The 21,320-nt window shown below is 35.4% G+C and overlaps 4 protein-coding genes across 6 annotated transcripts; all 4 read left to right on the forward strand.

Moving 5' to 3' along the window:
• Window positions 1-5,631: 5,631 nt before the first annotated feature.
• On the forward strand, window positions 5,632-9,916 carry LOC130746669 (probable protein S-acyltransferase 14). The gene is made up of 7 exons (XM_057599364.1): window positions 5,632-6,105; window positions 6,450-6,669; window positions 6,758-6,849; window positions 7,804-7,927; window positions 7,999-8,084; window positions 8,422-8,487; window positions 9,174-9,916. The coding sequence occupies exons 1-7, from the start codon at window positions 5,896-5,898 to the stop codon at window positions 9,291-9,293; spliced, it is 918 nt and encodes a 305-aa protein (XP_057455347.1). The 5' UTR covers window positions 5,632-5,895; the 3' UTR covers window positions 9,294-9,916.
• A 1,294-nt stretch (window positions 9,917-11,210) lies between these two features.
• Window positions 11,211-14,508, forward strand: LOC130746670 (uncharacterized). Of its 3 annotated transcripts, none has more exons than XM_057599367.1 (6): window positions 11,211-11,730; window positions 11,835-11,995; window positions 12,070-12,150; window positions 12,706-12,781; window positions 12,887-12,955; window positions 14,135-14,508. In XM_057599367.1, the coding sequence occupies exons 1-6, from the start codon at window positions 11,391-11,393 to the stop codon at window positions 14,284-14,286; spliced, it is 879 nt and encodes a 292-aa protein (XP_057455350.1). In that variant the 5' UTR covers window positions 11,211-11,390; the 3' UTR covers window positions 14,287-14,508. The 3 variants fall into 3 exon arrangements, with proteins under 3 accessions (XP_057455350.1, XP_057455348.1, XP_057455349.1); XM_057599365.1 differs by having other exon boundaries at window positions 11,219-11,730; window positions 12,875-12,955; XM_057599366.1 differs by having other exon boundaries at window positions 11,223-11,730; window positions 11,838-11,995; window positions 12,875-12,955.
• Window positions 14,509-14,645: 137 nt separating this feature from the next.
• LOC130746671 (uncharacterized) lies at window positions 14,646-17,694 on the forward strand. Its single transcript, XM_057599369.1, has 2 exons — window positions 14,646-16,838; window positions 16,976-17,694. Exons 1-2 carry the CDS (start codon window positions 16,782-16,784, stop codon window positions 17,576-17,578), a joined length of 660 nt encoding a protein of 219 aa, XP_057455352.1. The 5' UTR covers window positions 14,646-16,781; the 3' UTR covers window positions 17,579-17,694.
• A 709-nt stretch (window positions 17,695-18,403) lies between these two features.
• On the forward strand, window positions 18,404-20,710 carry LOC130744884 (uncharacterized). The gene is made up of 5 exons (XM_057597044.1): window positions 18,404-18,412; window positions 18,732-18,869; window positions 18,961-19,260; window positions 19,354-20,215; window positions 20,383-20,710. The coding sequence occupies exons 1-5, from the start codon at window positions 18,404-18,406 to the stop codon at window positions 20,391-20,393; spliced, it is 1,320 nt and encodes a 439-aa protein (XP_057453027.1). The 3' UTR covers window positions 20,394-20,710.
• Window positions 20,711-21,320: the final 610 nt, after the last annotated feature.

Below are 21,320 nucleotides of genomic sequence, written 5' to 3' on the forward strand. Positions count from 1 at the left end.
TTATTATGAAGTTTGATGTTGAATTTATTTGGTTAGTTTCTCCTTAATTAGTGGTTGTAGTATGTATTCTTTATACACCAGACATATTTTATTAAGGTTTTTTATTTTGTTAGACTCTAACGAGTCTACGAGTTAACTCAACGAAACGAGTTTACCTCACCAAAACGAGTTTGCGTAAACTCTCGAGTCTGGCAACCTTATAAGGATGAGAATACAACTTCAAACTCCAAAAAAAATTTATTTGTTAGAAGAGATTTCACAAATGAATTTCCACTTGTCAAGACAGTGAATAGTACTCAATTAAATGAATAGTGATCAATTTTTTTATATGTAGTGGTAGTGGTGGTTAGGAAGAAAGGGGAAGGTGAAGAAGAGGAGTGAAGGAAAAAAAGTAAAAAATGTTTAAAGAAAATTTTAGATGACTAAAACTAATATGAGAATTTTATTTGCACCCCTATATGTGATTAGGATCGCTAAATTGGTGGCCAGCCGGGTAAAAAAATATCAAATATGACTTATGAAGTCTTTTTTTTTTTTTTGAAATGGACTTATGAAGTTATAAGACCTAACTTAATCAAATAAAAAATATCATGAACAATTTTTTTTCAAAGACCATTTTAGATTTTAATATATAATTCCAGCCACGCAGACAAAAACATATTTAACCCTAAAATGTATAAACACTAAAAGTTAATTCTAACGATGGAGAATGAATCATCATAACATTTACAAACATGAAACCAAACATTCTCTAAAATGAAATGGGTTTGAACCGTTTTCCTAGCCAATTCCATTCCTCCTCCTCCAATTGTGGTGCTTCACCCTTCTTTACCGGTGAGTTAGTTACTTTGTTTGATTGATAAAGGTGGAAGTTCTTCCTTGGCAGATTTTGGCATATGACTGTCTTGCTCTTTGGAAGATTTTACCTATAACTTTTTATGAGATAGCTTCTCGCTTTTGTGAGATACTCAATATTGATCAAAAAAAAAATATTGATCATTCATGATGTACCTCCCTCCCATATATACCTTGGCATTTCTCTTCTGGTATTTTGATTTTGCTGGGTTTATTCTAAGACACTTCTCTTACATTTGTGACATCAACAACAAATCTGAGATATATTTTCCAACCTTAATCTCAGTCTCTTTTTGTTCTAACATCTGTCTCATAAACAGCAAAGTCCTATTTGGTTAATTTCTTCACAAATAAGAAATTCAATCAAGGGAAACTCAAGATATCCCCTACTAAAAGGATGGAAAACAGCAATCAAAACTTGTTTCCATGAACAAAAATATTCTTACCAAATAAAACCCCAATTCAAATTTTAAATTTACCTTTCATTAATCATAATCATCTTCCCCGAAGGATAGCTCAAGTGGTAAGAGTTAGAGACATAAGGGTTGAGTGGGGTGAAGGGTCCCGGATTCGAACCCGGAGAAGATATTAATTTAATAACATTTCTAACTTATAAAAAAAATCTTGAGAAAATGGAATGTAATTTGTTTATTCAAATGATTTATACTAATTTGATTTATGCTAATGTAGGATTATGTGGAAAATGATAAGTGAATTGTAGGCAGTGTTATAAAACTCGGACCGGACCGGCCAGTTCGACCGGTTGAACCGGGAACCGAACCCCTGACCGGTCCGAGCCATTTAATGGATCGGCCATGTAATTCAACCGGCATGAACCGGTTTGGACCGGCCGGTTCAGGGAATAAACCGGTGACTCGACCGGTTTTTTTATGAACCGGTCAGTTTTTTTTTTTTTTGCCTTTTTTTTTAAAAACTGTTTTTAATGGTCAAACTGTAATTAATTTATATTTAATGTTAATTATTTGGTCAAATGATATTCAATTGAGAGTTATTTAAAAAAATTGTCATAGTTAGGACTTGAACACAGGACCTAGAGGGAAGAATGCTAATCCAAATTTCCAATACACCACTTTGCTTCTTGTTAGGAAGCATGCATATTATTTTATATATATAATATACTAAATATTTTAAATTATTATAATTTTTTAATATAAACCGAGTCAAACAATCGAACCAATGACCCAGTGGTTGAACCATTGACTCATTGACCCAGTGTCTCGACCGAGTCGATCACCGGTCCGAGTCTGATAACACTGATTGTAGGATTCCAAAAGGATACGTGAATCTTACCTGACGAGAAACAAATTTTTCTTTCCCAACTAGGGCTTATTTGTCAAAGTGCATGTAACACTCCCACCATAATCACCAAAAAGAAGAATAAAAATTTGGGCATAAAGATCCATTCACACTTAAACTCAACCTTCACTTTAGATGGGATGACAACGGGTAGGATCGGACACGGGTTTTACAATTACCAAACCCAAACCCAAACCCAAATCTCAGAACCCAAGCACAAACCTTATGGGCGATAAAATGAAATCCATGCCCAAATCCATTGGGTTTCGAATTTACCCGAAACCCAAACTCAAACCTATTAGTTACGTAGCAACTCAATCCAGAACTTAATTACTTTCATATAAAAAAAAGTGAAATTCATAGAAAGAAAAAAAAAATACTATTCATCATCCTCATCCATCACTAAAGTGAGACAACAATAGTTTAGAGTTTACTTTCTCAAACATACAAAAGTACAATTAATCATCAAACACTAAAAACAAAGTTTATAAATATATATATATGTGAGGGTTTTTTTGTAATTTTATGTTTCGGGTATCTTTGGGTTCGGGTTTGGGCGGGTATGGACACGGATTTAACTAATACCAAACCCAAACCCGTACATGGCTACAGTAACGAGCAAAACCTAAACCCAAACCCAAACCCAAATCCAGTCAACTCGGATTTTGCCCGTCAAATCGGATCGGGTTCGGGCGGGTACTCATGGGTTTGGGCAAAATTGTCATCCCTAACTTTAGAGATATAAGGAAATAGAAGTAGAGAAGTGAGAGATATAATAAACAATGTTTTTAAAATCAGGCCGAATATTGAATCGGTGAAAGCATAGGTTCAGGTTCACGGCTCAATGGTTCAATCATAGTTGAACGAGTAATAATTAAATATATATTTAATAATATATTATATATCAAATAATTTATAAACATAAAATTTCAAGAAATTAAATCAAATTAAATCTGAAACTAACATAAAATCATCATAATGTATATTTTATAAGATAAAAATGAATAATGGAAAGATAAAAAAATAATTATTCATATATATGAGTATTCTAATTAAATAAATATTTTGTTATTAGTTTTAAATAAAAATATATAATTTTTCTAAAATCTTTTATTTTAGATTGGTTCAAACCAGTTCTGGCCGAACCAATAACATTGGTTTTGGCCAAATTTGACCAGGTTTTTCCTGGTTTAACCGGTTCTTGGCCAATTCTCGCCCGTTATACATTCTTCGAGATTTTCCTGGTTTAACTGATCAGACCGACATGTCTAGATCGGTGTTATAACTTTGATAATATGTAATGTGATGTGAAAAGAAAATAGATAGGAAGAAAATGAATGGAGATGTGATAAAAAAAGAAAGTAAAGTATGAATGTATAATTACTCAAAATTTGGTGCTAAAAGGTTAATTAAAAAACAAAAGGGTGTGTCAATCTATTCAAAAGACTGAAAAGAGTGTGTTGCTAGCATTTCTAAAATTGAAGATTGCTACCAATACACTCTTTAGCATACCTTTTTGTTTTTTGTTTTTGATAGACAAATGTTAGTTGTTAGAAATGTTAGTAAATTAGTCCCTCATCCGAGTTCGAATAGTCAATATATTTAATCTCTCGTGTTGACTTTTAAAAATGTGAATTTGTTTTTTTGAACGTTTTAAAAAAAATCAATCACAATAAAAATGTATTAGAGCGTGTTTAAAAGAGTGGGTTGATAGCTTTTCTAGAAAACAAAATTTTCAATTATGCCATGATGTTTTCTCTTGATAACTTAAGGCTTAATTGCACTTTTCGTCCCTGATGTTAGACCTTTGTGCAATTTGAATCCCCTTTGTTTAAAACGAGCGATTTTAGTCCACAAACTTTCAATTTGTGCCAATTTAGTCCAGCCGTTAGTCTCCGTTAAATTTAAAACGGAATATTCTTATCAGGATTCTTTTTTGCTAATTACACCAACAAAAATGACACATCAGTAATTAAATAAAAATGAAATTATACCTAAATGATTTTTTTTATTTCAAATCACTCAACTTAAAAAAAAAAACTTATCACTCTTCTACCATCTGCATTCCTTCATCTTTGTTATCCTTATTCCATCATCTTCACCAAAATTAAAAAAGATCAAAACCTGATCTCCAGAAAAATCAAACTCAAATCTCTATGATTTCCAGACCCGTGCCACTGTTCTAATAAGGAGTCTTTTTTCAGGCCCAAATGATGAGAGAGGAAAAACATTGGATAATAGAAGTGGGCACCAAATCCTTACAGAGGAAAACCATAGGAGAAGAGAAGTGGCACCAAATCCTTACTTCTTTTTTCTTTGCACACCAAAGCCAGATTCAGGTTCGAGAGAAAGCCAGATTCAGGTTCTCTCTGGAATTGTGGTGCTTCTTAGCGTCTCCAGATCTAGAGATATCCAGATCAAAGAGAGAGAGAGAGAGAGAGAGAGAGAGAGAGAGAGAGAGAGAGAGAGAATGGGGTAAAAAGGGAAAGGATCTTGGACGCACAGCAAGGAGAGCGACTTCATGCGTACTTGGCTGCGGAAGTCGTGCGACGATGGAGGGGAGCAGTGATTCATGGTTGTTGCCATCTGGGTAAAGGGAAGAGCTTTGTGGGGTTGGTTTATGGGTAATGGAAAGAGATCTGTTGGTTCAGATTTGTTGTTCTCTAGAAATATTTTTTTGTTTTCTGGATTTGGGTGAAGGAAGGGGAAAAGTTTATTTTTGTTTCTGAAATTTATATAGCTTCTTGATTTGTTGTTACTTCTGAAATTTATTTCCAAATTTTTGTTGTTGATTCACTCGAGATGAAGATGGATCATGATTAGGGATGAATGATTTAATTGGATTAAAGTTAAATAAATTATGAATTTTTTATTTTTTAGAATTTTAATTAATTATATTTTTACTACGTGGAGTCCGAGTGACATCTTAGTGGCAAAATGTGTCCAAGCCACATCATTAATGAGCAGCCACATATGTAAATTCTGTTTGAATTAAACGGTAGACTAACGGTGGACTTAATTGGCACAAATTGAAAGTTTTAGGACTAAAATCGCTCGTTTTAAATAAATGGGATTCAAATTGCACAAAGGCTTAACATCAGGGACGAAAATTGCAATTAAGCCATAACTTAATGAATCCGTGAAGTCCTATACTCCACCTTCTAGACTTTTGACCAAATGTAGCAGCTGTTAGATACTCCATCATCTATTCATTATATTATTACTAATAATAGTAGCAATCAATAGCTAACTAATTAAATTCTTACAATAATTAAAATTTTATTTGGGAAAGAGTAGTGCAGTTGTTGGAACATTTTCACTTTTTCAGCAGTAGCTAGCTACATGTAATTATAGCTAAATTTCTCTCTTAGATCTTGTAATAAATTTCCAAAGGAAAAAAAACATATAAAAAACAAAACAAAAAAAGGAAAATAAATTAAATAAAACCAGCATTTTAATTTATTTGCCCCATTCCTCTCTCTCTGTGTGTGTTTACTTCCATCTTCTCTTTCACTCCAACATCAAAATCAAAATCAAAATCCCCAAATTCTCTATAAACCCTAGATTGGAATCCACATCGCGCAACCAACAATTTCCTTGCTTCGTGTCGGTGCTTCTTCTCCATGCGTCTTCTTCGGGGAAATTGTTGATTTTCAGGGTGCTGTGTCGTGTTCCATTTGTTGAATCAAGGTTTCTGGTTGAATCTTTGTGGGTTTCTTGAGTATGCATAGATCTGGAGCTACGATGGCTTGGAACGTGTTCAAGTTCTGCACTGCTCTGCGAGGACTGGGCTCGATCATGATCCTATTGGTCCTTGGTGTCGTTGGTGTTACCTACTATGCTGTTGTTGTCACCAATTACGTCCCTGCTTTGTATGCTGGAGGGCTTGATTTTCTTATTTCCATGCTGGTGTTGATCTTGTTTCATGCTTTGGTAAGCTTCCTGAGCTGTTTTTTTGTTAGTGTTTTTGAATTGCTTTGGAAGTTCAGGCTATGATGATTGTCAATTTGTTTGAATTTAGTTGCTGCAAACAGAAAATGGGTGTCACTTGGGAATTTATATGATGGGCTAGAGTGTGTTAATTTGAAGATGATACTGCAATCTATGAGTTTTCATTAGCTGGGAATTCATTTTATTTTAGCCTTTAATGTGGCGTAATGATTTTCGTCTGCTGTTAAACTTGATTAGTTTTACAGATTAAGGAGGTGTTGTTTCTTCAGTATGTGAATGAAGTGTTTGTGATAATTTGGATTTTTTTTCTCATGATTATTATGCAGTTGGTTATGCTATTGTGGAGTTACTTTTCTGTTGTATTTATTGATCCGGGAAGTGTACCACCAAACTGGAGGCCTAAAGTTGATGAAGAAAGAGGAGAGGCTGACCCATTAGTTGGGTCAGAATTTAGTAATGTGCAGAGTGATTCGTTAAATGAACGGACACGGTATTGCCGGAAATGCACCCAGCTTAAGCCACCTCGATGCCATCATTGTTCAGTTTGTGAGTTTTAGGCACAGATGTTTCCATTTTTGTATTGCCACGTTGAAAATAAGTAAGCATAATTCGATATTTTTTGGTTTGAAACCAGGTGGGCGTTGTGTGCTAAAGATGGACCACCACTGCGTGTGGGTTGTTAACTGTGTTGGAGCGCTAAATTACAAGTATTTTCTTCTTTTCTTGGTATGAACACCTTAGCTGGAGTTATTATTTTGGCATCAATTTATTATTGAGCACTATTACTTTCTAGTGCGATGATTGTATTTGTCTTCCATGACTTGCTGTAGAACTGTGCTAATAATCTTGTGATGTCCTCCATTTTATTTTACTTCTTGGGTTCAGTTAATTTTGGGTTAGATGTACAAATATGCACATGCTAGTTCTTAACTGTACCATGGTTTAAAATTGTCCTTTTCTTGTGTGAGTTCATTAATATAGCCTATTAACCATGCTATTGAAATTTCAAATGCAAATCAAACCCTTTGTTTTAGAATTGAATGGATACTCATATTCTGGTCTGTCCCAGTGATATTCATGTGCAATGGTGCTATACTAGTAGTGGTGAATTGAAAGTGGAACTTATTTATGACAATGCAGAGTTGGTAACTAATAGGAGACTGTTGTTCCTAATGATCATGTTTCATGACTTAGCCTAAGCTTTACTCTCAGAATAATTGAGCAACTGGAAGTTGCAGTTTTATAATTTCCCAATCTTAACTATACATGTGGTCAATAACATTCTTTGGATCGCTAGTGTGATTGTAATGGTGATATTGGTTGTTTCTTCTGATTTGTCTCCTTGCGTGCAATAGTGGATGCCGCTCTTTTTCATAAGCGTAAGGAAGTGAAGGAACAGAGACTTTTTAATCCTAATTCCAGTAGACAGATTGATATGAATCGTATTGTAGGTCCTAGCATTATTAGATGTTTTGGTAGTGACCATGTTAAGGCTAACTAAGCAGTAAATTTTCTTCTGGCATTTTTGCTTTTAAAGATATTATAGCTGTGATTGTTGTTCATGTGTCAATAGTATAAAGTGTATGATTTGACATGTAGTAAGTCTTCAAATTTTTGGTGTTACTATGTCAATATAAAAACTTTCCTTGGTTTATATGATTTGATTAAATCTTCGTGCAGTTCTACACCTTCCTTGAGACAACTCTTGTGACTGCATCCTTACTGCCACATTTCATAGCGTTTTTTAGTGATGGAGAAATTCCTGGAACGCCTGGATCTCTTGCTACAACTTTTCTTGCTTTTGGTAGGGTCCCTAAATATTGTTAGCTGTTGGTTTCATTGTGAATTTATGTAACAATATTTTATAACCTGCAGTTTTGAACCTGGCTTTTGCATTGAGTGTCTTGGGATTTCTTATTATGCACATATCATTGGTGGCTGGTAATACGACCACTATTGAGGTAAACTTTTGTGTATAAATTAGCTTGAAACATTGTTTTTTTGTTACTTTTTCGTGCTCCTTTTGTTTGTGATCTCTTATACTTTTTCTGACCTTTTACTTGAGGAAACTTTTCTGACTCTAGTTGAATGACAGTATTTAGTTACATTTAAATTAATGAACAACTTTTATACGTGAACTGTATCCTCTGGTGCAGAGGGTAAATGCCGTGTGTGTGCGCGCTTGTTGTGAAAATGTTCCAATATTCTTCTACATAACACTTTCATATGCTTCCTTATTGCGTGAAGCATTGCCCATGTGAAGTGGGTGCTGATAAATTCTTTGTTCATTGTGAGCAGGCATATGAGAAGAAAACTACTCCAAAATGGCGGTATGATCTTGGTCGTCGAAAAAATTTTGAACAGGTTTGTATGTGCTGTATAAAAAATTCTTTTGGAACATTGTTTTATATCGCAATATTTTTTTATGTTCTCTATGGTTGACTTTCATGCCAACTCTAAAAAAAATCATTGATAAATGGTGTCAATATCTCTCTTAGGGATTCTGTTTGTATCTTAAATAAATTTTTAGAATTTGTGTTTTTTATGTTAATCCTATACTTCATACCCTAATCATTCTGTATCCTAAGAATAATGTTGATATATAAGTATAAAATCATTCATGTGGGTGTGCCTAGGCCTTATTTACCTTCACTCCCGACTCAATAGGCTCTTGTGTAGTGAAAATGTTAGAGATGTAAACGTATAATCCCATTCATGTTGGATCCTTTCGGGTTCTTGAATGACATGGTATGGTCTTCTTGGATGGAAATTACACACATATCTTATAAGAAAATCATGGAAGGTCCTGAGAATATAAAAATTGTATATCTTTAAAATAGGCTAAGTCACGTGGTGATTCAAGAACTGAAATCTGCTTTTGGGATTGTTGCTTCATGGAAAATAATTATATATTTGTGGACCTTGTGAATTTGGTATTTTCCTTTTGGATTCGCTGGGTATATGGTTGCTGGGGTACTCTTATTCTGTTATTATTATGGAATAATATGGGATCTTGCAGTTACATCGTATTTATGTTGGTTTGATATCAGGTTTTTGGGATGGACAAGAAATACTGGTTCATCCCTGCATATTCAGAAGAAGACATACGAAGGATGCCAGCTCTACAAGGTCTCGAGTATCCATCAAAACCCGACTTCGATTCCCAGTAGTCCTAAAGGCCAGTATATACACTTCATGTAACAAAAGACATGCAGACTCCAGAACCCTCTAAATTCACACTCTAACAAAATCTATCGTGTAAGTAAAATCCAGGCTCCTAGCAATTCATCTGCTGCACAGACACATGGTGTGATTTAAAAAAAAATGTTTTGTGAAGGTGTCTGTGCCAAGTTGAAAGGAAAGGAGCAATGAGGGGGAAGGAACATATGGACGGGTTGTGTTTGTCTTTGAGTTCCAGATAACGTCAGGAACTTTTCCTCAAGCAATGCAATTCTCTTAATTTCTTCCATTCAATTTTTAGTATACTAGCAGTTAAGTGCTGGAATTGATTCTCTACTCGGTACTTCTTGTTGATCAGCCTCTTTGAACTTTATTAATTTCATTGAGATAGTCCTTGAATTTATTTTTAAAATTCTGTTAAGTCAGTTCTTTTTCTTTTTGTTTCTAGTTCCTAGAATGGACAAAGTTCTTAGTTCTGTAAATTCTATTACTGGTTTTTGTGTTTTATGTATTTGGCTCCTCTAAAACGGTGTGTATCTTAGAAAATAAGGTGTGAAATTATTTTAGAAATTATAATCCTTGGTTGAAAAATTAATGGATGAATGTTTGACAACTTCAAATCCAAGGTAATGCATAGGTGTGTATTCTATTATAATTTCAATTGTTTTGGGACATCGAGAAATGAAGAAGGAAGAAGGAAGAAGGAAGAAGGAAGAAGGAAGAAACAGAGTTACGATGCTGCCAAACAGCACCAAAATGTATATATTATTCTCAAAGTGGCAGACTCCTTATGTGTTTTACCATGTTTTTTTTTTTAACTTGATTGCACTTTATAAGCCAATTTTGTCCCTTACTTACTATTAAAATTAAGCGAGTGTGTTTCTTCTTTTAATTTCATATACTTAAATTTTCATTTTCTCCTCACATATGTTGGGGTTTATGGTAAATTGAGGATAGGAAATAATTTTAAAATTCAGAAACTTAGTGAAACCTTGATAAATTCTAAAGATTGTCTTCCTCTTGTAACCATTTTTTTTATAAAATGTGAGATAAATTTTTTTTGGTCGAAAGATAAATGTTTAAATAATGGGAGTTTTTTTAATGGCCCAATTCACGTCACAAAAGCCCAAAAGAGAAGCATGGTCTAATAATGATTAAAAAAAATGAACATGTTACTAGCAATAAATTTATGAAAAATTATATTAAATTTTTTGATTACCCTTATATAAAAACTTGCAAAATTATGTAATCAAAAAAAAAAAAAAAAAAAAAACTTGCAAAATTATCAACTTTCTTTCTACTTTAGCTACTAGGTTAACTTTTTATGAATTTTTTTTCTCCAAGTTAATTTTTTTTTTAAAATCTCACCATCTTTTGCAATTTTGAAAAAAAATACTCCCTCCGATCCTATTTATAAGCATGAAAGAGAAGAAAAATCTTAGTCATTTTTATAAGAGCAAATGAAAGTTTGAGCTATATTAATTAATTTTTTTTCAATAATGTCCTTATTAATTCTAACTTGTAAAATGTGTCTCATTAATTATTTTCTCTCTTTCCCACTTTCCAACACTAATAACAAAAGGTAATTTTGGAAGTTTATTTTGATTTAAGACAAATTTAATGCATTTTATCTAGTTTAACTACATTTCTTAAACTATGTGAATTCTTTTTGTTGCTTATAAATAGGACTGGAGGGAATATTAAATACTTCGTTAATAATAAAGTGAGTTATGTTTTTATATAAAAAACAAAAGAAGGAATCTCAAATAATCCATTGTTAGATGATCTATATCTAGACTTTTTTCTTTTTTCGCATTCAATAAACTTGTACTTTCTAAAAAAAATGATTTTAAAAAGAAATTGAATGCTATTGCATCCAATGTTGATAGGGGGAGAGAGAGAGCCAGAAGGTTCTAGCTTTTTTGTGAAACAAAATCCACGTGTCCTTCCCTCCTCATCGCGTCGTGTCTCTGTGTCCCTTTCTTATAAAACCGGAACAACATACAAATGGTTATGTTCTGGTTCCTCCTTTGTTTTTCCTGCAATTTTTCTAGGATTTTCTGTTGTGAAGATTTTGTATAAAGAACATGCAGGAGGGTAAAGAAGAAGTTCGACGAGATAATGTTTATGAATCAAACGGGGCTAGGAATTCTGGTGGTTTTAGTCCTTTTGGATTCGGTAGAAATATGATGATGCCAAGTCTTTTTGGAGGGAGGGATCCATTTGATGATCCTTTTTTCAGTGACCCTTTTGGTAGCATGAGGGGACCAAGTTTTGCATCAAGAGCAATGCAGAACACAAGCAGAGATAAAGGGGTAGTTATACAAGAATTAGGCTCTGATGATGAGGGCACTAATACTAGTTTCCCTCAAACTGGAGAACCATCTGTGGAGCACCCAGATGATGATGATGATGATCATGTTAATAGTAATATCTTCATTCTGTTCTTGTTTTGTCATTTTTTTAATATATTTGGTTTAACTTGTTCTATTTGCTTTATTAATCTATTTACTACTTTGTGTTATGTCTAGTAGAGAGGAAAAGCAGTGGTGTAACTTATAAGAATGACCCTTTCATGTCAGAACCCCCAAAGGGTGGGAAAATTTCTTTTCAGACTAGTAGAGTTACTTATGGGGGTATAGATGGTGCATATTATACTTCTACCAGATCCAGAAAGATTGGGGCAGATGGGGTATGTGACTTCCTCTAATAATCAATTGTTGTCACTGAAGGTTATTTTTTACTCTAATGTTATGTGTGATTCAGGTGGCAATGGAGGAAAGCAAAGAAGCTGACTCAACCACAGGCCAGGCAACACATAGGATCACCAGAGGAATCAATGACAAGGTGTGTTGGGTTTAGGTAAACAGCATAATTGGGTGTTTATAAGCGCTTATTTATAAGCTAATTTGAAAAACACATTGAAAGAAGGTGAAAATAAGTTACAGATGAACATAAGCTCTTATTCATAGGCTAATATAAACAACCTAACAGCCTATTAACATAAGCTCAAAATAGCTTTTAGGTAGGCCATAAGCTATTTACATAAGCTCAAACAATTGCATAAGTGCTATAAGATTAGCTCAAATAAGCTCTTCCAGACAGAGCCGTATCTAATTTTCCTAATAATGCATTCCTCATGTACATGATGTCATGATGTTGACGTACAATTGTAGTCGTAAACATGAAGGAGACTTGAATTGCTATGAAATTGGCTGTTATTCTTCAATCAGCAAAGAATAATACCTACTATAAGAAATAAATAAAAAAGTTTTCTTGCTATGTCCATTGATGCAATATGTAGTGCTCCTTGTTCAGACTTTTATCTTATTGATTAACATCTGTGCAAGTATGAAAGGAAAGGAGTATTTGTTAAATTTGACTTGTGTGTCATTTATATAGGGCCATTCAGTTTTAAGGAAGCTTGATTCTGATGGCAAGGTTGATACAATGCAGACACTACACAATCTAAATGAAGGTTTGTTCCTGCTGTTCTCTTTGACAATATCTAGAGTGATTCAATATTTTTTCTCTCAATAGTGATGTATGTTATTGTTGTTTAATGTTTCAGATGACCTGGCAGGCTTTGAGGAAGCATGGAAAGGAAATAATATTGGGCATTTGCCTGGATACGATGTGCACCGGAACCAGGGTAAGCTTTCTTTGAGTCGATAATGTATCCTGTGTGATTTTGTGACCTATGCTCAATCAAGTTTATTTTGTTCAAACCTCTGTTGTTTGAAAGTCTTAGAAGAAGCCTGTATGGGAAGAATTGCATATTGTTATATGGTTTGATCTGTGGCTTGAATCTTGAAGCAAAATAACTTTAACCTAATTTAGCTTGCAAATTGTGACTATGTAGAGGTATTATATATTGGTTTGTGAGCTCTTTAATTATATGGACATCATAGTATGCTTCCATGTACAAGGAAAATTACTATACCAGGCTTTTTGAATGATTGGAATTTGTGAGGGTGGAAATTCTTTTGGCATATTCCTTTATAAATGATGTATGATTTTGATTTTTAAAATGAAATCAATTGTATGCTAGAGTACCCCCCCCCCACAAAGGTTGCACAAGAACAATGATGATGGTTTGATGTTTGTCACTTTTTAAGGTTGACTGCCCAAAAAATTCCATACTGTCCGCATGGAGGGAGAGTCCTTACAACTTAACAAGAGTTTATAAAATAATTACTATGCTTCCAGATAGACATTAAGAATATTAAGAGTATGATGTATTGGCAGAGTGAACTTTTGCATGTTATGGTTTGATATGGTGTCATCAACTAACCCTCTTCTTGCAAGATATTCCTGATCATGATTCTATATCATAGTTTTAAATCTTTTTGTTATTTTGATGTTCCCTTCCTGAGTTATTTTTTGAGCCAGAACGTTATGTTGATTGTTACTGCAAGTCAGCAACTGCTGTATTCATCTTCTCTGTAATTATATGGTATACTACAATAGTGGTATGCTACCAATATTGCACTTAAATGTTCAGTGCTTTTGGCATGTAACTGTCTAGATTTGAAATTCATGTAGCAGTGACTGATAATGTATAAGTACACAAGTGATAAAATGGTGTAGCATGTTTTGATAACTTGGCTCCAATACATGAGCAAGGAAAATCAAATCAAGTTTTCCTTGTCTTCTTCACATTTAATTACTAAACTTGCATGAGTAGGCTATAAGTTGGGGATGCTTCTGTCTATTGATTGATGACAGACAACAAAAATATGTTTCCATGGTTGTTTAATACTACAATTTGTGTGTTGGGGAACCCTTTAATTAGAATATTGTCTGAATTTAGAGCATGGAAATGTTGCAGATTCTAGCAGTGGTGAGCAGAACAGGAATCAGGTGTGGCCACGTCCATCTCTGGAGCAGGCTAGAAGAACGGGAGGATCTGCATCAAATTATGAAGCAGGAACCGATTTCGGGGCCAGAGCAAAGAAAGTGGTTAGGATCAATATTGAGTGAGTTTTGGTTGTTGGTAACTGTTGATGTTGTTTGTAAAATATGAGTTTTGGGTTGTTGTCTTAGTTTAGCAATAGAAATGTATGGGCTTGCGCAAGCTCATGCTCTACATTTAAGATTAAGAAAGAGAGTATGGTGGTGAAACTTAGTCCAATAAATCAGGTTACCTTAACATTAATTTATTGTAACCATTTTCATTCTTGAATTGCATGCTTTTTTATTGCACATATGTTGAGCATTTTGTGTCACCTTATAAAGTATGGTGTACAGGAGTGGAGATGAAAATTGTGTGGAAAGTATTAAACTAAGTGTGTTTTACTATTAATTTTGTCCATTAAATAAGTGTGCTCTTTTGAGTCTATTTGGCAAAAATCGTAGTTGATAAATTAGCTCAAAGAAAGTTTGTTTTGGTCGCAGTCCAAATGGATCACTCATTTCAATATTGTTTTGGTCGGCTCAAATGGTTACACAGTTAGTGTCAAACAACAATTATCTCAAAAGCTTAAGCTATTGTGTAAGAATCACATGAATGATTTTAAATTATAATTTCTTTCTTGTTAATGTCAATCAGGTTGGTCGATCAAGCCAATCAAATACAAAATTACAATTAGGATCAAAGCATGACTTCTAATTTTCTCCGCCTAGATGACAAGCTTCCGAAGGGTTAACTGCCATAGTCAATGATTGGACGGTTAACTGCCATAGTCAATGATTGGACTAGAAGTGCTTATAGTTGATGCATATGCATTGAGGATGTCAAGGTGTTTTATGTTCAAATCAATCAAATGTATATAAGTATAACATAGTTGTTTCGGGACAGATTTTGATTATAGTCTAGGCACACACTAGGATTTGGGCGGTGATGAAAATATGATTACTTCGGAAACATTGTGTGTGACCATTCCTATATACAAATTGGATTCGCAGACATAGAGACAACACCACCACCCCAACTATATAATTATGTTTGATAGAGAATCCTAGGGATTTTTCATTGTTCTTAGACAATTAGAACTCAGGTCTTATGTGATGCTAATGTGAGATTTAGCACATCTTAAGTGAGAAAGTCTCTTTAGAAATGAGCTATCAAACCACCAACCTCGTAGATCACCTGACACAAGTTGTTTTAACTTACGCATAGGTTTTGGGTCTTGTGAATGCACTTTGTGTTAATGTTATTCAATTCATTGTTTTGATTACAAAATAATGTAATTATAGAGGCTGCTCTAAATCTATCAGATCTGCAACTGCCAGCTGTCAGGTGGTGATGTCTGAATAAATTCTGAATTAAGGTGGTGACTATCACAATCTAACAGATACCCAACACTGTCACTGATAAAATCTAACACCAGCTCACTAGATAAATTGGTTGGCTCCACTCAGGTATAATAAGAAGTGTGCATGTTTGTCCCTAAACTGAGTAATTAATAATGGTTATAATTATATAATATATATACTGTAGAATTAATGTAAAAGTACATTATAATCATAATATTAACATATAAAGACTCAAAAACTGATACTAGCTTACAAACTCATGTTACAGGAGGCTTTTTTACTGTGTATATTAATGTAAAATTTTATTAGCTTCTCAGCAAACGGGTCAAATGAGTTTGCATCATGTTGTTTAATATAATGAACTGAGGGAAACTCAGATCAGATCTCAGATTCCATCTTATGATCTTAATCATCATGATATTAGCAAAGGAAAAGAAAAATTCCCTCAGGTATGCCATAACGTGTGTGTGTGTGTGTGCGCTTTTTGTATGTATATGAGAGAGAATCCACCATGCTAAATTTATGTATATTTATCTTTTAGCGAGACTTTCAACAAAATTGGTGCCTGTTTGGACGGCACAATTCAGAGGAATCTACTACAATAGTAGCCTCCCCCAGTTGCTTACTTGCTTCAAGGCTCACAAGTCCATAAAAAGCTGAGTTTTTGAATATCTTAAAACAATTTAATTCATACAAGATTATTTTACTGATTACTTGTCAATTCTCATGTTTAAATCTATTGTTAATTGAACAAGTATTAAAAGAAAAACTCCTCTGTTTCTTCCTATACAGGTATGATCCACCGGAGGTATTCGAGCCGGAAACATCTACATCGAGACTAGCTCTCCAGGATAGAGGTTTGTTCCATTGCATAAGACTTGAACTCGAGACATTTCTCAAGGAGAATCAATTATGGAACACTTAAAATATTATATATGGTGGGGCTAACTCTCCTTTAGATGAAAATTAATTTGAACTGATATCAAAAGATGTACTCTCACAAAAATGAAGACATCTAGCTACATAATTGAGAGTAGGAAATTGTAACTTCATATGAGAAGAATTCAAATTTAAATTACACATGGGTTGATTCAATTAAATATTGGAGCCAGATACCACATTTGTATATATAAATGCTGATAGGTACTCAACAACTTGAAGCGACAGTTTTCTCCCATCAAAGATAACTTCAAATTAAACCCAAAGAAATCTGCAATAGCATGTCTGGTTGGTCCGCTGAGAAAGCCAAGAGAGCTTATATCCAGGCTCTCAAAATGGTAAGCAACAGGAGCATGTCTTATACTTTGAATCTGTTACACTCTAAGAAAATTATACTCTCCAATAAATGAAGATGGTTATGCTTTGCCTTGTGTCACTCTCTTTTGTGACTTGACCTTTTTCTTTGATTTTACAGGCCAAAAAGGGCAAAGAACCTGATGTAGCTGAGTTCATATCTGCCCTTGCAGCAGGCAATAATGCACAGCTCATGGTGGTGGCCAATGCCGGAGTGGCTGGGCCTGCCACACTGGCGCTGGCTGCAGCCGCACACCAGACCGCTGGCCGTGCGGTGTGTGTTTGTTGCGGGGAGAATGAATTGCAAGCATCAAAAAAGGCTCTGGGAGTTCATAGACATGGTCTTGAGTTTGTTGTGGGAGATGCTAAGTGCCTTCTCCTAGGTGATTACAAAGGAGCTGATTGTGTGCTAGTAGATTGTGACATCACTAGTGCAAAGGAAGTTTTTGTAGCAGCATTGAAAGGGGCTAACAAAGATGGGGCAATTGTGGTTGGGTATAATATTAGGCACAGGGCATCAAGGTGGAGGCAATTGAAGGCATCTTTTTTGCCTATAGGAGAAGGGTTGCTAGTGACCAAAATAGATCCAAATAATGTGAAGGATAATGACAATGTTGTTCAAAAAAGGAGGAGCCGTTGGATTGTTCAAGTAGATCATTGTACTGGAGAGGAACACATTTTTAGAGTCACCTCTCCACAGAAGAAAGTGCAGATTGAAGTTTAAGGCCATAAATATTGTGTAGATCTAACTGTATGTTAAGTTTTCAAGGCTTGAGTGTTTTTTCCCTTGTTATCTTTGGATTGTAAAATAGAATAAGAGCAATTTGCAATTTAGTAGTATTACTTTGTGTTTAGTTTATTGTGTGTAAAACATTTGGCCCGTAATTTTTTTGTCACTGGCCAAATTAAGAAGCCTTGAATGTAAATGCTGAAACAAAAGAGAACTTCAGTGCAGAATATGATTCCAGTTACTAAATGTTGTGAAAATAAGTCCTAATGCGACCCAATCCAAACTTTTGCACTCTTATCCTTTGTATTCAATTGTCATTGGTATTTCGTGTATAAGATTATATTTTGAGATCAATTTGAGGTTTTATAAGGTTGTTATTATGCAGGCCCTATTATGTTTTTTTTTGTTTCCCAAGGTATCCCCACAACCGACAGCCATGAGACTAATCCTTCGAGGCTCTGAGATCACGTTAAGTGGGTAACCTTTCCCAACGAATGCTTCTTAGGTGTGTTTAACCCTTTTTTTATCTCACTTCTACCCTTTTTAAACTCCAATTTGTCTACGCTAATCAAAGTTTGATATTTGTATTTAGGGTAAACATCTCATTTAACACAAAATATTTTTATGTCATCATAGTTGTTATTCTTTTTCTATCATACCATTCAACCTACAAATTCTATTCTTTTCCTCACATTTTTCTATCTTCCTCTTTTCTAGTCTATTACCTGAGGCTGAGAGAGTATTATGTAAAGTTGGATTGTATAAGTGTATAAGGGTAGAATAGGGATATGTAAATATCGACAGCTGGATACAGCTGTAATGACAGCTGTTATTAGTTAGGATTCAGTTAGGATTTGATAACTGAATAGTTAGCTTGAAGAGCAAGCTACCGGCACTCTATATAAGTCATCTACTCACTATTGTAATATTCAGCATAATGAAAATAGAAATTCAGTTTCAGATTCTGTTACAGTTTCTCTCTCTTCTCTCTCTCTCCTTTTCTCGTTTTCTCTGGTTCTATCATGGTATCTAGAGCTTAGGTTCAATGGCAGAAGCTTCATCTTCAACGCTTCCCTCATCTTCTTCTTCTACGCTTCCCTCATCTTCTTCTTTGCATGAGAAAGCTTTGACTCATGCTGTCATCAAGCTTGATGACACGAATTTCTACTCCTGGAAACAACTGGTTGAAGGAGTGATTAGGGCTCACAAATTGCAGAAATTCATTCAAGATCCACTGCAAATTCCAGAACAGTTCTTGACTGAGGAAGATCGATTGACAGAAACAGTGAATTCAGCATACTCTGAATGGGAGCAACAAGATTCTACTTTGTTTACTTGGTTGCTCTCAACACTATCTGCTTCTCTTCTTCCTACAGTGGTTCAGTGTCGACATTCATGGCAGATCTGGGAGGAAATTCATAAACGCACATTCCAAGGCTCAATCTACTCAACTGCGCTCTGAATTGAAGACAATCACAAAAGGAACAAAGACTGCTACAGAGTATCTCAAGCGAATCAAGACTATTGTCAATACACTGACTTCGATTGGTGAGCCAGTTCTGTTTCGTGATCATCTTGAAGCCATCTTTGATGGACTTCCAGATGAGTATAGTGCGTTGATGACTGTGATTTACAGTCGTGACACCTTTTTCACCATCTCTGAAGTTGAGGCCATGGTGATTGCTCATGAAGCACGCTTTGAGCGCATGAAGAAGAAGTAGCATGCAGATTCCACTGCATCTGTTTTTCTTACCCAAGTTCCTTCTCAGATTCCTGCACCAGTGTCGCAACCACCACCGGTGGCCAATCCTTCTCCATCGTCTCCGTGGCAACCACCTTCAGCGTCACAATCTGCGGTGCAGAGTGATGAGCACGATCGCGACAATGGAGGAAGCATCAATGGCAACTATGGAGGTAGTTATGGCCGTGGACGCGGTCGCGGGAGAGGTCGCAGCACTCTCCAGTGTACGTTTTGTCACAAGTTTGGTCATGATGTTAGTTCTTGCTGGTCGAAGCCTGCGACAGCATCGAATGGTTCGAATGGTGCTATTGGTCAATCCAATTTTGGAAATTCGACTACTGCACCCAATTTAGGGTTTTCTGGAGCTCAATTTGGGAATTTAGGGTTTCCTAATGCTCAATTTGGGGGTTTTGGTCCCTACACGAATTTAGGGTTTCCTGGAGCAAATTTGGGATTTTCTGGACTCAATTTAGGGTTCTCTGGAGGAAATCTGGGATTTCCTAATGCTCAATATGGAGGTTTTGGTCCCTATACTGGTCTTGGAGCTGGAATGCACAATCCTTTTGGTCCTTGGTGTGCACCTCCTACTGTACATGGTACTTGGGGCTCTCAATTTTCTGCCAGACCACAACAACAGGCAGGAGCTATTCCCAGAGGTTTTACTCCTCCTACTGCACCACCTCAAGCACCACCACAAGCAATGCTTGCTACTGTTCCTTCTCAGGGTCCTTCTCCTACTGCAGCTGCAGCAGCAGTACAGTGGTTTCCTGACTCTGGTGCTACTCACCATGTCACCAATAACCCTGCTGTGTTTGTTGATAACAGTCCAGTGAGCTCCTCAGAACAGATTTACATGGGCAATGGTCAAGGATTGCCTATTCAATCCATAGGTTCAGCTTCTCTTCCCTCAATTTTTAACCCTAAAGCTGTTCTTATTCTTAATAAACTGTTGTTAGTTCCTTCCATTACAAAGAATCTTGTTTCTGTTAGTAGGTTTGCTAGGGATAACAATGTGTATTTTTCCTTTCATGCTACTTACTGTTGTGTTCGTAATCAGGACACCTCTGAGCTTCTTCTCACAGGACGTGTGGGTGAAGATGGTCTCTACTCCTTTGATGGACCTCTCACTCGAGCTTCTTTGTCCTCAAGCCAGTCTTCTTCAGCACTTTCCTTTCGGCATCACCAGGCTGCTCTTGTCTCACAGCCTAGGGTCAATAAAGCAGTTTTTGCTACCAGTAGTAGTTTACCTTCTTTGTCTTCTTTTACACAATCCAACACTCACGCTGATGTTGTTGATAGTAGTAGCAGTAGCAATATTTCTTTGTATGATTTGTGGCACTATAGAATGGGTCATCCCCATCATGATGTACTCAAACTTGCTTTATCTCATTATAATATACTAATTCCCAGCAATAAAAGCATATTTTCATTTTGCAAAGCTTGTTGCTTAGGCAAATCTCATAGATTGCCTTCTTCTTTGTCTTCTACCACTTACTCTACTCCTTTTGAATTAGTTTTTGCAGACCTTTGGGGGCCTTCCTCCAAAGAGTCATCTTGTGGATTTTATTACTTTCTTACTTGTGTTGATGCATTCACTCGCTTTACCTGGATTTTTCCTTTGAAAAGAAAATCAGATACATGTGCTACTTTTCTTAATTTTCAATCCATGGTTGAACCTCAGTTTGGTCACAAACTCAAAAGTGTTCAAACTGATGGAGGAGGGGAGTTTAAACCCTTAATCTCTCATTTTACAAATCTGGGAGTTGTTCACAGGTTAACATGTCCTCACACACACCATCAAAATGGTAGTGTGGAAAGGAAACATAGGCATATTGTAGAGACTGGTCTTACTCTTCTTTCCCATGCTAAAATTCCTCTTGAATATTGGGATCATGCCTTCTTAGCTGCCACTTATCTAATAAATAGGATGCCTACTGCTACTCTTCAAGGACACAGTCCCTTCTCCAAACTTTATGGCAAACTTCCAGATTATAA

This window comes from Lotus japonicus, chromosome 3, assembly GCF_012489685.1.
Source record: "Lotus japonicus ecotype B-129 chromosome 3, LjGifu_v1.2".
Taxonomy (NCBI): domain Eukaryota; kingdom Viridiplantae; phylum Streptophyta; class Magnoliopsida; order Fabales; family Fabaceae; genus Lotus; species Lotus japonicus.